At 48.2% G+C, this 15,466-nt stretch overlaps 1 protein-coding gene across 1 annotated transcript in view; it reads left to right on the top strand.

Annotated features, from left to right (window-relative positions):
• The first annotated feature begins 6,293 nt into the window (after positions 1-6,293).
• Positions 6,294-15,466, top strand: part of LOC142576392 (astacin-like metalloprotease toxin 5) — a 65,194-nt gene continuing 56,021 nt past the window's right edge. The window contains exons 1-2 of the mRNA XM_075686509.1: positions 6,294-6,631; positions 13,419-13,489. Coding sequence (XP_075542624.1) covers positions 6,490-6,631; positions 13,419-13,489 — 213 coding nt within the window. The 5' untranslated portion in view covers positions 6,294-6,489. The remainder of the gene's footprint in view (positions 6,632-13,418; positions 13,490-15,466) is intronic.

Here is a 15,466-nt window from a genome sequence, read left to right as displayed (position 1 = left end):
GGGAGTCGGTGAGATTTGTCATGATGCGTTCCATTGCTTTCTCCAGCGTCATTTCTACGGAAGCTGCCACAGCCTCAGAGACTCAGTTTTCGATGCACATCTTTGACGGGCCGTCATTCCCGCCTGCCCCTGAGTCCTACTCTGAATTTCTCCAATGGCCTCACGACGAGAGCATCGACGTCTATCAATTATTTCAAGGATTTGGACTTCTTTTGACCTTTCAGGGAAATTAGGCTCATCTGCGGGGTGGGGACCACTGCAAGGGCAGCAGGACTCATTTCAGGAAGAACAGTCATTTGAGTGATGGCCTTCTCCACAAATTCGGCATCATGTGTTGGATCTGCAACCTTTTATGGAGTGCCCGAACCGCCAGCACTTTAGACACCGAAGGACGCGAGGTGATAAAGGCTCAACTCGGTATATCAGTGGCCATGCCTTGATTTCCGATGGGCGGTGCATTCCATCGAAAGTAGCAATGACTTTCAGTGGGCATCAACGACACGGCTGCAACGATACACAGAATTCACGCCTGCCGCTGAAAACATTTCCGAAATTTCTGCCGGACATTGACTTACGTAGATACCGCGGACTAGGCCTTTGGTACATCAAGGTGGTGAGGAATGAAACGGCTCACCGGATGTGTCGCGAAAACATCGCACTTCAGTAAATCTTGAACACAAGCCTGGTCTGACGAGCAGCAAAGAATTTCCCCTCTGCCGAACTGTCGAACATCGGGGATTTGTTGAACATTGGCCGAGGCCATCCGGAGTTTGGTTTGAATTGCTTTGGGATTCTTCATGCGAATGCGAATCACACCGCCGTCACTCAGAAACAAAGCCACAGGCACGCTGCTCGTCCCACTGCGTAAGAAAAGCTCCACCGGCAGATCAGAGTTAGGAACAGAAGCCGACCAGGAGGAAGCCTCCTGGCCTGGCGATGAGAGTGACATTGCAAGGAAACAGGAAATTACTCGGGAATGTTAGCAGATATTGAAAGAAAAGGTCAAAAACAAATACGTAAAAGACACAGATTAAAATAAAACCGCCAGCTACTTGACCAGAACCAGTGTTAGGGAGCTCAGGAACCAGTCCACGTCAGCGCACGGTTGAACTACGACCACGCACGGCCCCTGCTACCACCTTCTCTTCCTCTTCTTTCTCTTGCGGCGTACTTCGTTACCTTTACAATACGCACTTACATCGCCGAATCCACGAAACGTCGCAGCGTCGTCCGTACGCACTGAACCAGTCATGGAACTGTGCGCCGTCGTGAGAGGACACGAGAAAACATAACTCGAGATACGAAAATGCTGATCTATCTTGCTGATACGGTGCGCATTAGTTACTACGCTCAGCGTCGTGCACACTTCACATAGTTATGTGAAGTCTGCACTATGTGAAGTACGTGTCCGACTATGTGTGTCCGGCTTATTCACGCCGTCATATTGTCCTGCCTACACTCTTAGACAAATTCACACCCTTTCAGGCTTATCTTGACGCACAACGATAATCGTCATCTGTGTTGCTTGCGTTTCTTTTATGAAAACGCTGCGCTGGCTACTCTCCTGTCGAAAATTCTCTACCATGCTGATAACGCGCATGCCGTTCGTCACATTGAAGTACCGGACTCGCAGCGTTAATAAAAGAAAATGGGGACACGACAGATGTCGATTATTGTTGTGTGGCAAGGAAAGCCCCAGAGGGTGTACATCTTTTTAACAGTGTACTTCGCATCGGGCGCGGAGCACCGTAAGACTGTCACTCGCTAGATTATTCTTTCATCGAATTCACAATCGCTTCTGAAGGCTTTCTTCAGTGAAAGGAGGGAAAGATAAATATACCATCTCAAGAAGTGACTGAGAGACGTAAGTGATGTCATTTTTCTCAGGAGTGATGTTAGTTTGGCCACACTAACATCTCCTGCTAATCATAAGACGACGGTGGCTGTCGTATAGCGCCGCATTTTTTCGTCGTGCTGCCTTTTTACGGCCTGTTGCTAGTTAGTGGCTTTCTGCAAGCCAAACGAAAACATTAGTTTTGCACAGTGCAAACTTCCTAAAAGCATGCATAAATACTGCACTATCAGGTGATACCCTATGGCGTGTAGTTCTTTTTACACTGAACAACATAAGAGTTCGTAGCCTCAAGGAAAGGTTGGTGTCATATCCCATTCTATATAGTGAATGGCAAACCGCTTTATGACGTAATCCTGCTTACCCATTAAACGAAGGTTCAGGGCGGCAGGTACCTCTACAGTACATTGGAATCAAAAGACGTAGATCAACCTGACAGACGTTATCCGCTCAAAAATTTGTTACGAACACACGGGGCATTCGTTCGCTTTCCTCCGACGCGACCTGTTACAGGAAGACAGGTGAGATTGTTGTTCGTGTTATTCATAGATGTGTATTTCATGTCAAAACATCACGCTTGTTTGAACAGTCCACGTTATTTTCGTATGAATTGAATTCTGGGGTTTTAGGTGCCAAAACCCCCATTATATTATGAGGCACGCTATAGTGGGGGACTCCGGATTATTTTGACCACCAGGCGATCTTTAACATTCCTCCGATGCGCCAGGACACGGGCGTTTTTGCATTTCGCACCAATAGAACTGCAGCCGCCGCGGTCTCTATTTGCTGCCGCGATCTCGTGCTTAGTAGCGCAACACCGTAGCCGCATTTTCGTATCAGTGGCGGTACGTGATGTTAATCGTCGCGTCTTTTTTTCTATGTTTCATCGCTTCGTATCATTGACAGGCTTGCCTTGCGTCGTGCAGATACGCTTGCTTACACTGTAAGCTGCGGGGTGTGCGATACTGTGGGCACAAATATTTAGTCACTTCGACTCAGTGCGGAATTGACATTATGAGCAATACAAAGCGGGAACTACAGCGTTGAACATGGTTGTGAATTGTCCCAGAGCAGCAATTTATGATAGTTAGAGACGGCGAGGCGTTTTTTTCGTTGTTTCATGACACCTGGATACTTCGAGCCTTAGTAGCGCCTTGAAAGATAACTATCCACACCTTTATTACTGAGGGAAAGCTCGAACTACACAGACATAATGGAAGACCTTGAAACACATCAACGAAAAACTTTATGGTTGTCAGGGACAGACACCGCACTTCTATCTGCTTCTATCCAGTAGAGTGTCATGAAGAGCATGAAAAATCAAGCTACAGAAACACAACCTATCAGATCTGAGGCGCAGGTTCGCAGCCCAACATTAGTGTTAATATCTTCCACATCAGCGCATGTCCAATGCAATTATGCACCTAGACTGCTCAATGCACTTTCAGATGACAAACCAAAGCGTACCACATGATAAAATTATGCGTCATCCTCGGCTATCAATTGTGGTGCATGACAACTTAACCGCAACATCATATTCCATCGCTTAACCGCGTCATGTCGTGGGGAACAGATAGATATAATTATGTTCCTCAGACCACCTCCGTGTCCCAGGAATTCCTTCTTATGTTGGCATCTGAGACGGCGGTTTAAGTTTTTGGATCGACTTACATTTACTCTTAGCGCAAGTACTGAATATTGCAACTGCGCTACCACTACATACACGCCTTTTGGAGATTGCAGCGCTCATCTTTGAAGCGGTGGGCATCGCAAGAGCGTCGATCTTGCGAGTGGTTCCGGCGCTGTGAACAAACTTGCTTGGTAAGATTTTTATTGCGACAGTATATATATGGACATTCCAGCCGTGTTTCTGCTGTGGGCGTTGATGTCGCCGTGAGGTTCGGCATAAAGTACAAGTTCGATAAGATCGTCGCCGCGCGCAGTATGTACGAGTGAAAGCTATGGACGTTTCCTTCGCGTTGAAGCAAGAGATGCAGGGAGGTCAATTAGATCGCCTTGTGCAGTCGTGATTCCCCACTCCAGCATTTTGATAGTGAGGTTCCGCGCTCATCGAGAGAGAAGTGTTCATGTTTACCTGTGCGTGCGTGACACCGTGCTTGTTAATTTAAACAAGTTGGCGGGCTTCTTGGTTTGAATCTATCATAGAACTTGAAAGCGGGACTGAACGATGACGCAGAAAGGATCAGGCACAAAGAGACAGCGCTGTCTGTGTGTGTTTCTTTGTACGTCCTCGTTAAGTCGCGCTTACACATAACATCATTGTTAATTTAACGAATGTTTACAAGCTTATACAGCAGATAACACAACTATCCTTACTTAGTATAGCTATCTACTAATTTGCTATCGCAGCCGGTGCTTTGTCTTTCGGGCAAAACTGCGAGTTTTCTTTTTTTCTTACGTCAAAGGTTGTTCATAAGGTAGCTTATTGAATTCCGCTCCGTGTTGTTCGATATATAAATGAATGCGTACACGACAGTTCGACGTGGTAAGTTCTCGCGGTTTTCTGTCTTCCATCTGCTTTCCGGTAAAGGAAAAGTGCAGTGGGTGAAGCCCGATATATTTTGACCAATAGCGGATGGCTAATGGCAAGAAAGGCGCATCAGTGGAAATAATTATGTTTCTTTTGTTCCACCTAAGCGTGAATATTTTCTGCGTGCCCCTCATATCAGATGAGGAGTTATCGAGGCTTTAGTGGTATCCTGCGACAGACACGCAATGTGACGTTGGCCCAAGATATGTTTGACCAATCGCGGAGAGCTAGCGGCATAATTAGAATAACAACAGATTTTGCTAGTGTTATGTTATAGCACCCAAAGTGCGCCTGTGGGTGGCGAGTGATTGGAAAAGAATGAAGAAAAATTGCCGGGGTACACAGGAGCCTTTATCTCTCGGTGTCATCAAGTAAGGAAGTCATGCAATGCTAAATGCGAAGAATTTCTTTTTGTTGCTAGTGGGGGCCAGGGTCAAATGCGAGGCCGCCCGAGGTCATGCAGTTCGAAGCCTATGGGCACCCTACCCCATGCGTTCGCTCACTGTCCGCTATTAGTTCGGTGATCAGTTCTCTTTTCTCAACGAGCATGCGCGCGCTCTCCCACGTGCCCTCTCTCACGCCTCTACTCGCTTCGCGCTTCTTCTTGGGCCTCTTCCTCTTCACAATGGATGAATCAATCGTCTTTCCTTTCTTTCGATCACTAGCATTATCGTCTTCACAATCGCTCTTTCCCTCTCTCTATCTCTCTCCAATCGCCGATACTGGTGTGCGCGCAGAAATAGACGAGGCTCGGTTGCGCTATCGGCACAATGTTGCTCGTGGGCTTCAACGCAGAGATACAACGATGGGCCCTCGAAAGAATCAAGCGGAAGGGGACGGTAAATTGCAAAGACTCTGCAGAGACAACAGAAGTATGCTACGCGTACCGAAGCGGCGACGTAGGAGGTGCGGCGACATACACGCGGCCATGTAGCGGGGCACCGAGAGAGAGGACGCACGGCCGAAGATCAGCGGCACACCAAGGAAACAGCCGCTAACAAGCCGGCTGTAGGCAAGCCGCGGCGATGGGAGGACTGCGTACTTGCTGGACGTAGAGGGGTACTTTCAAAAGCACCCTGTCGAATACGGATTTGTTGCAGGGTGTAGCGTCTGCGACCGCTTCTGGTTTCAGTCGTACGTCATCAGGGTATCGGGACCCGCGCATGTGGTGGTCCTCGAGGGGATGCTTCTTTGGGACGACGTCAGTTCGTCTAGAACTGACGTCGTCTAGAACAGGCCTAGGCATAAGAGCTTCGGTAAGCCTATCGAAAGGTACCCATTGATAGGTGGAATTTTGAAGGTGTAGTGTTGTCAAGAAACCATTTCTGATGAAGAGCAGGCTCACTTTATATGAAATTTTGACATGTAGCACGATGTATCTTTTTAACTCGTTTAGCTAGAATGAGGAAATTACCGCGATATCTTGTCCTCGTCTAGCAGATATTGCCCGCCGATTCCTAACACTGCGCACTCTAAGAGACTAGTGAAAACACCGCGGTGATACCGGTGGTCCCGCTGGTAAGGAAAGAGCTCTCAAATGTTCCTTCGGGATCGCTCGCGCTTTGAAAGGGTGTTGTTGAGACGCTGCATGTGGTTGCCAACTGTAGAGGAAGAGTTGAAAACACCCAGTTCAACATCTTTCCACCTCCAAATGCATGCTGAACGCATTCTTGAACAGCACGCGGTGTTGGCTTATCATGATTAGTTCTGTCGCAAGCGTTTTCTCATTACCATCAGTTTGAATGTTCCTAAGCGTCCATTTATTATCAAGGTTACTAAGCTAACCCCGTGACTATCGTTAAAAAAATTGTAAAGTCCTGTGCTGCTCTGAAAACATAAAAGGTAGAGCCGCAGGAACGACCAGCTGCACTCGAGATTAATCGCAGCACGAGGCACGTTGCATATTTTGACCTGGGATAATTTCAGTCAGACATGTGGGGAACGTTCTGATAGATTGCCGATAAAGCCCCGAGAACAAGCCCGTGCGCTTTCTCTATAAAAAAACATTCTTTGATGAGGCGCTGCATTCTTGTAAAGAAAACCTTTCGGCAGTCTGCTGTTTTACCGTAGGGAGCCATTAAGGTAAATGCCGCGACTGCCGCTGCTGATTTTCGCTTCAATGAGTCTCGCAACAATGTCGATCTTTGCGGTCATTCTGCTGGCGTCAGGAGCACCAATCCCACCAGGCCCTCCCACTGGTGATGTTGAAGATCGAACGTGGCTCGAAGGTATGCACTACTTGTGAAGCTTTAGACAATAGTTTCTTTGTCAAATTCTTTTATTGCACTGGTTCTGCCTTGGCGTGTAGTGCATCACACCTACCGAAAGAAAGGCGCAGTGTATTCAGGTAGAATTAACACAACAAATATCGCACAAGAAAAAGATCCTGCTATTCAAGTTTTCCCATCGTCTACGAAGAAGGATACGAAACAAGGCTTCAGCAACGAGCGCACCTCAAGGCCGCAGGCTGCTATAGTGCGTTCAGATATGCTTTTCGTGCATATCTGTGGATAGAAGAAAAAGAAAAGAAAATAGCAGGTGCTGAAAAAAAATGCATTGCTCCATTCGCATCCATCGAAGTATAAAGCAAATGAATTCAATTTTACAATCAAGAAACGTCACGCAGGGCATCACATTCTCACAAAAAAATGACAACTTACGAATCGACTACCGGAAAATATTGAACGCAGCATTGATTATATGTGCTTGAAGTAGGCGGAACTCATCTCGATATAGCTGAGAGCCATTCATGCGGTCAGAACTACCCCCACATTCGCGCTGCTTTAAGCAGGGGCAAATCTGGTAGAAACTCAGTCACAACTTCTGCCCATACCTACTGCATATATTCTGTATGTTTTAATTTATTTAGCAGCTACAGCGCTAAATAGCCGTTGAAGTTTGGTCGGGATGGGGGCGGGCTACAAACAGAACGTATAGTACATGAAACATTTATTCATCTAACGTCTAATGCAGGTAAATAATACCGATATTTACAGAATTTTCCGAATACACAAATGGACATTTCGGAGCAGTTTTCTGCTGGCTGGTGTGGTTGCGCGCTGACATGCACATGATTTTTGGGTTTATTGTGATGCTCATCTAAATATTTCTTTCTGTTCCATCAAGGGAATTATTTTCGCAGCTTTTTCCTCATCATGGTGATTTGGAACGAGGAGCAGTGATCGTTAACGATTCCTTTACCCTTCTTCTCTTTTGTTCGTCGTCATTGGCCGACCTAGCCCAAGGTCATCACTATCGCCAGCTGATACCAACCTTCGCTGTAAAGGGCGGCAAAAATTGTGCAGAGATATCGAAAGACACTTTTCAATGTAAGGCGATATGCGAACGTCAAAGCCTGCATTCAGCCCCATATTTCGTAGCCCAGCACGCCAACTTCGCCAGCACGTCAGGGCACGCCTACTTCATCGCTCATTCAACTCTTAGGTGAGGACGCGTTTGCGGGGCACTTATGAAAGAAATATTCTAAAACATCACACTTCTGATTTATATTATGATGTTACGGAAAGGAAAAAGCGTGCGTCTATTTACAGTTGGCTTTTAATGGCTGGGCCAACAAGCGTAGAGCAGCCATAAAAAAACTACCCTCTTCCTCGTCGTCTCTCAGGCCACAATCATAGTCCTCTTCTTCACACATTACCGACTGCGACATCAACCCCGTCGGAAAAAGCACCGTATTGGTGCGGCTCATCTGTCCGAGAAAGGTAAGGTTTGAGACGGCTGACGTGGATAATGTCAGAGAGAGGTGAAGGCACCGTGGCATCCAGCGGAGACACTTCATATGTGACAGGGGTCACCTGGCGAAGGATGCGGTAAGGGCCCTAGCTAGCATCGCGAGAGGAATTTCTCCGAAAGACCAACACGCCGAGATGGATACCAGACTAGCGCAAGAGCGCCTGGTTCGTAATGCACGTCGTGATGGCGCTGGTCGTACTGGCACTTCTGGCGTGTCTGTGAAGCAGAAAGGCGAATGCGGGCAATCTGGCGTGCTTCGGTCGCTGTGGTTATGACAACCCGAGTGTACTCTGTCGGCGAGTCGAGCGTGGTCGAGAGGAGTGTCTCGAAAGGCAAAGTTGGCTCACGGCCGAAGAGGAGATAGAAGGGGGAATAGCCTGCTGTGTCGTGGCGCGAGGAATTGTAGGCGAACGTGACAAATGGTAGAGCAATGTCCCAGTCGCGATGATCGGAGGAAACATACATTGCTAGCATGTCAGTTAATGTGCGGTTCAGGCGTTCGGTGAGACCGTTAGTTTGAGGATGGTAAGCGGTAGTAATTTTGTGTTTAGTTGCACATGAAATGAAGTAGGTCGTCTATGACTTTGGAAAGAAAGTATCTGCCGCGATCGGTGAGAAGTTGACGAGGTGCACCGTGGTGCAAGATAACGTCGTGAAGCAAGAAATCAGCGACGTCTGTAGCGCAGCTGGTCGGTAGGGCTCTAGTAATGGCATAGCGAGTTGTATACTCCGTAGCGACGGCAATCCACCTATTTCCGTCATTCGATATAGGGAATGGTCTGAGAAGATCAACGCCAACGCGAAAAAAAGGGTCGGCCGGTATATTCAAAGGCTGCAGCAGTCCGGCAGGAGGCACAGCTGGTCTTTTCTGGCGTTGACACGACTCACACGCGGCAACATAGTGCCGAACGGAGCGGTTGAGACGGGGCCAGAAAAACCGTCGCCGAATTCGGTCATAGGTCCGCGTAACCCCAAGGTGTCCAGCGGCGGGAACGTTGTGCACTTGCTGCAGTACAGTCTGTCGCAGATGAGACGGAATGACGGTTAGGGGCTCAGGCCCGTCGGGGTGCATGTTGCGGCGAAAGAGGATGCCATTTTGTAGTACGAACATGTGAAGGGATGGGTCACACGGATCAGAGGGGAGGCGTTCGATAATGTGGCGTAACGACTCATCGCGTCGTTGTTCAGCGCCAATGTCTTGCAAGGCAGAGAGCGAAAGAATGCAGATCGGTGCGACATCCACTAAGCCTTCCGGTACATCGACGGGATGACGAGACAGGCATTCGGCGTCCTGATGTAGACGACCCGACTTGGAGACCACAGTGTATGTGTATTCCTGCAGCCGTAGGGTCCAGCGACCGAGGCGTCCAGTGGGATCCTTAAGGGACGAAAGCCAACAAAGGGCGTGGTGGTCGGTTGTAACTGTAAATGGCCGACCATATATATAGGGTCCGAACTTGCCCACCGCCCAAATGAGGGCGAGACACTCGTGCTCAGTAATCGAGTAATTGCGCTCTGCGGGAGAGAGGAGGCGGCTGGCGTAGGCGATGACGCGGTCGTGTCCACATTGGCGTTGAGCTAAAACTACGCCGATGCCGTAGCCACTAGCTTCAGTGCGGATTTCTGTCGGAGCGGAGGCGTCAAAATGGGCGAGAACAGGAGTTGTGGTGAGCAGCGTGATGAGCTGCGAGAGAGCAGACGCTTGTTCAGAGCCCCAACAGAAAGGAACGTCTTTCTTCAGGAGGTCAGTCAGGGGGCGGGCAACATGGGCGAAATTTTCCACAAATCTGCGGAAGTACGAGCAAAGGCCAATAAAGCTGCGAACATCTTTGGCACAAGTTGGTACGGGGAAATTCTGCACAGCATGAACTTTAGCGGGGTCGGGGCGAATGCCTGACGAATCGACGAGTTGTCCGAGCATGGTTATTTGGCGGGGACCGAAGTGGCACTTGGACGAGTTGAGCTGCAAGCCAGTGGTGCGAAAAACAGAAAGAACAGATGAAAGACACCCCATAGTCGGCGCTCCCGTTCGCCCCAGCTGCGTCGCTCTCCATCCCAGCTTACCGTCGCCGCTCTCCGACGGGAAACTAACTGGGGCAGCTCCTGGAGGTGACGCTGCTCTAGAACACCGGCCTGAAATTCCTCTGCTGACCCTGCCTACTAATCGGAACCTTCTGCACGTGGACGTGGATGGTTTGCCCATTACAGCTCTCATCGAAACTGGAGCCCAAATTTCCACTATGAGTGCGGAGCTTCAAACGCGCTTGAAGAAAGTACTGACTCCTGCTCCGACTCGACTGCTCCAGGTCGCCGACGGGGGAACTCCGGTTGTGCTTGGAATGTGTACTGCTCGTGCCAGTGTCGCCGGTCGCCACACGTCCGTTTTGTTTAGTGTGCTCGAACGTTGCCCTCACAATGTGATCCTCGGACTCGACTTTCTGGCCGCCCATTCTGCTCTAATTGACTGTTCCGCCGGCGTTGTACAACTTGACCTACCCCGCACCTCCACCAATGATGTTACGGAAAGGAAGAAGCGTGCGTCTATTTACAGTTGGCTTTTAATGGCTGGGCCAACAAGCGTAGAGCAGCGATAAAAAAACTACCCTCTTCCTCGTCGTCTCTCAGGCCACCATCATAGTCCTCTTCTTCACACATTAGCGACTGTGACATCATATATATATATATATATCATAAGAAGCCAACGAACACTGACACCACGGACAACATAGGGGAAATCACTTGTCCTTAATAAATGAACTAAAGAAACTATACATTACTGGCAGTTAAAGTGGATGAAAAGCAACTTGCCGCAAGTGGGAACCGAACCCACAACCTTCGCCTTTCGCGTGCGATGCTCTACCAATTGAGCTACCGCGGCGCTGTTTCCACTTTATTGGGTATTTATGTGTCCTAGTAGAACCCTGGGAGTGTTAGCCAGCGCCACCACTCACAGACCTTGGCAGTGGACGTGGAACGTCTTTCTTGCCGCAGGCGTCACGAGAACGTGACCTTTCTGGGTGAAGGCAACTGGTCAATAAACCCACATATGCTACCTGAAGGCATCAATGTAGCCGCATTCGAGACCCTCCTTATGAAATGAACGAGAAGAAAGGGGGTTAACCGAGGGGCCCAATTTTTATTAGTCATATCATAAGAAGCCAACAAACACTGACACCAACGACAACTTAGGGGAAATCACTTGTCCTTAATAAATGAAATAAAGAAACTATACATCAATGCAAGTTAAAGTGGATGAAAAAACAACTTGCCGCAAGTGGGAACCGAACCCAGAACCTTCGCATTTCGCGTGCGATGCTCTACCAATTGAGCTACCGCAGCGCTGTTTCGCGTGCGATGCTCCCTAAGTTCCCTAAGTTCTTTGCTGCCAGCCGCTGGATTCTGGTTGCGACTGATTATTTGACGCGATACTGCGAAACTGGATCCCTTCAGCGAGCCATTGCCGGTGATGTCGCGCACTTTTTCTTCCTCAACTTCGTTCTCCTAAATGGTGCAGCAGCAATAGTCATAACAGATTGTGGTACGCCTTTCCCAACCCAGGTGGTGCAAGACTTCATGACGCCTAGTGGAACAGCTCACCGTCGAGCCACTGCAGACCATCCTCAGACCAACCGCCTTAAGGAGAGGTTAAACAAGAAATTGTTCACATGCTTTCCATGTATGTCGACAGCGACCACAAGAATTGGGACGGTGTTTTGCCTTACGTTACATTCATATACAAGGCTGATGGTCAAGAAACTTCTAGGTTCACTCCTTTCCGGTTGCTCCACGGCCTTGAGGCTGCCACCATGCCATGCTGCTACCCAGCAATACGACATTACCAGTAACGCAGATGAATTTCCCCTGCTCGCAGATGCACCTGGCAAGCTTGCACGCTAGGGAATTCAGAATCTATAATAAATAGACTCTGAGATGTATAACGTTCGACATCGCGAGGTTATAAACCAATCCGGTGATCATGTTTGGGTGTGGGCCCCTATTCGCCAACGGGGTTGGCCGGAAAAGTTACTGCACCGCTACTTTAGTCCCTACATAGTCCTGCGCTGCCTCAGCGAGGTCAACTATGAAGTTATCCTTCTTCAAGACACGACTCGGCCATCCCGCTGTGTGCATGAGACGGACATTCTAGGATTAAAACGTACCACTCACGTTGACTAGGTCATCTTTATTTTCATTCGCCTTGTCCCGCTTGAGTGATCCTTTCCTCTTCACAAACTTCATCAGTGTTACAGCGTGTGGGCTTTGCATGTTTATTTGTCTTTGTCGCATTTGAAGCATCGAGACGATGCTTTCTGGCTGTTTGGTGGTTTGCCGCTTATGTAGAAGCCGAGGACTACAAAGTGAGCTGGCTGTCGAAAACGACGAAGACGCGATTTCAGTGCAGCAGTCGGACTGGATCTCTGTGAATTCTTTAAATTAAATCAATAATTTTGACTCTATATATACCAACATATCTATATAGCTTTTTGTCTTCACCCTCTAACATCACTAAAGTGCTGGCTAAACTTAAATAAGAATTTCAATTGAATTACAATTTCCCGAACTTCGTGCAAGTCAAATACTACGTGGTCATTCCTAGATCCGCCTGAAAACTCGGCTCTGTGTAGTATTAACTGGCCCGAAAGCCGTGACAAAAGGAGGCGGTGCATTGATGTTAACGTCAACGAGCCCGACACCTCAAATACGGAGACACCTTAATACACATTTAGTGTGGCCCTATATTCACCTCCTGTGCTCTAAAAATTTAATGGCATACGCATTAGTAATTCATTAAACTGCTGCATTTCGAATGGGCACCAATTGAACGTATTTGGTGCGACTGCAGCATCCGCGCCATTGGCACCCATTTTAATTGTTTTTATAAAGAACGAAAACAAACAAACAAAAAAGAAAACCGCTACCTAGAGGGAAACGTGAAACCTATTTCCCTCAGTGTTTTTAACCACAGCGAATAGCGTCTAAAAAGTGCTAACCGTACCGTTTCTTCATCGTGGTCAGGTAGCACCTTCGTCGTAAATCATGGGGGCCTTTTTGTAGTTTTTTGAAAAAGCATTAAAGCGCCATTCTAGAAAGTGAAGGAATAATTCGGTCACATCACGAAAAAAAGGTGCCGTTAGCTAAGCAGACCAACAAGTGGTTAAATCTAGCGACCAGATTGCTAAAATGGCGACGTTGATCTGATGCAATGCTTCGTTTGTGAACACTCTCGTTCTTCACACTTTTTTTTTCTTTTTTCAGTTTCAGTTGAGCGGCCAGTGCAAAGAGCCGGACACATTGAAGGGGACAATGTTTCGCCCGAAGGCCGCACCTTGCAAGTGGGTATTTTCTTCCGCTTCTTCTGCAGCATTCCACGCCGTGCCCGATCTATACCTGTAACAGACGGGCAACTAAAGTTCCCTTGACGTAAACCTATTTCCATTACGCATAATGACCGCTTACAAAAAGAAGTTTGAAAGCTAACAAACTGTGCGGCACGGTCTTCTAGAAACGATGCAGCAAAGCACATTGCCTTGCTTTTACGGCGAGCGAGAGCAATTATTCGCACGCCCGAGGGGCATTTGCCGCTGGCGCTGCCGTTATCACGCTGTGACAAGCATCGGTGACAGGCAACAGGCTGTGACAGGCAACAGAGACACTATAGGTGCGCGGTGTGTTTGGCTGTGACAACGAGGAAGCTAAAGGGACGTAGCCCCATTCTACGATCAATCGACTGCGCAGGAGAGCCAAGGCAGCGTTCTGGCTACCACGCCTGGCAAAGAGCGTTCCTGCTGAGCAGTGGTATGCAGTGGTCCGCGCGGAATGAACAGCGCACTGCGAGCTCCGAACTACCCTCTCATTTCATTCACCGAATTGTGTTGCGGTGCCTGCAACGCTGGTGAGGTGGTGCTGATCGCGATGATGCCAGCGTTGTGAGATGTGCAACCACTGCCAGGGCAGCTCTTTCAGCAGAGCAGCAGAAATTGCTTCGATAAGTTTGCTACGCCAACGCGTCGCCTTGGCGTATTCTTAAAACCGCATCCTAGGTGCTTCAGCGCAAGGCTAAGCCTTGCTATTGCTTTCATTTCCTCGTCCCTCATTCGTGGAAATGCCAAATGTTTGAAAAACTGAAATTGATAAAACGCTAGAAAAATTGTGTATGAGGTGAATGAAAAGTAAAAAAAGATAGTGTGAAATGCATTTACGCCCGCATTCTCGAACGATCCACGGTGAGAAGCCCCTCCTCAACTCTATCAGGTTAACAGAAGCACCGGCCCTCTGTCGGCGTTCGGGTGTTGCGCTCGGGTGTGTTACAGTTTCCTTTTTTCAGTAGGTCACTGAGGCAGAAGTTCAGGGCACCAAAAATGAGACAAAGGTGTTTGTTCACAGTGGTACACAAAACATTTAATGCACGTAAGGCAAAAAAAATACGATAGCAATTGATTAAACAAACAGCGAACGACACAACAAATGTTAAACTGACACTGACCGCGTTTTGTAGGGAACCAGTGCTGGCCAGTAGGCGCTACGACAGCTTTAGTGTGGAACTAAAATACGCTGACACCGTCTCATAGGGAGGCTGTGAAGATGACACGAAATATTTAACGATAACAGACGCGTGCCTGTATCAACGTTTACATTTCGTTGATTTTTCGTGTTAGACTAATTTTTGCACTGTAGATACATTGTGAAAGTTTTATGACTGGCGCTTTATTCTCTGAAACTCTACGATAGTGCACTTTATAAAGTGCGCTGGGCCTTTACGGGAGCAAAACACAATATCTCCAATGCTATTCATTGCGTGCTTGGAAGAAGTGTTCAAGCTAATAAACTGGGAAGGCTTAGGGGTAAGGATCGACTGCGAATATCTAAGCAATCTTCGGTTTGCTGATCACATTGTTCTATTGAGCAACACTGCATACGAGTTACAACAAATGATTGAGGACCTTAACAGAGAGAGTGTAAGAGTGGGGCTGAAGTTTAGTATTGTCGCAAGAATGTGCGACTGAGGCAGAGAAAGACGAAGTAGAGTGCGCGCGTGATGTCGGGGTACTCTGCCGTGGCTGGGCCTGGCCTGTAGCTTCCTCTCGGACCTCGTTTCACCCTGTAAATATGAGTGAGAGAGAGAGAAAACTTTATTTGGTCTATTAAGGGTTTAGCGTTCGGTCTTCGTCTTCATCGCTGCTGAAGCTTGACCTACTTAGCAGAGTTGGGCCCCTAGTCCAGGGTTCCACTGAGCCGCGCTGCTTCGCTTGCGTGCTGCACCATTGCCCTTGGGGCGGCGAGCTCGCAGCTGGTGAGCCGGCTGTCCCGCT

Source organism: Dermacentor variabilis, chromosome 3, assembly GCF_050947875.1.
Source record: "Dermacentor variabilis isolate Ectoservices chromosome 3, ASM5094787v1, whole genome shotgun sequence".
Lineage (NCBI taxonomy): Eukaryota > Metazoa > Arthropoda > Arachnida > Ixodida > Ixodidae > Dermacentor > Dermacentor variabilis.
Note: the sequence above shows the minus strand (reverse complement) of the source record. Positions and strands in the feature narration are given on the sequence as shown.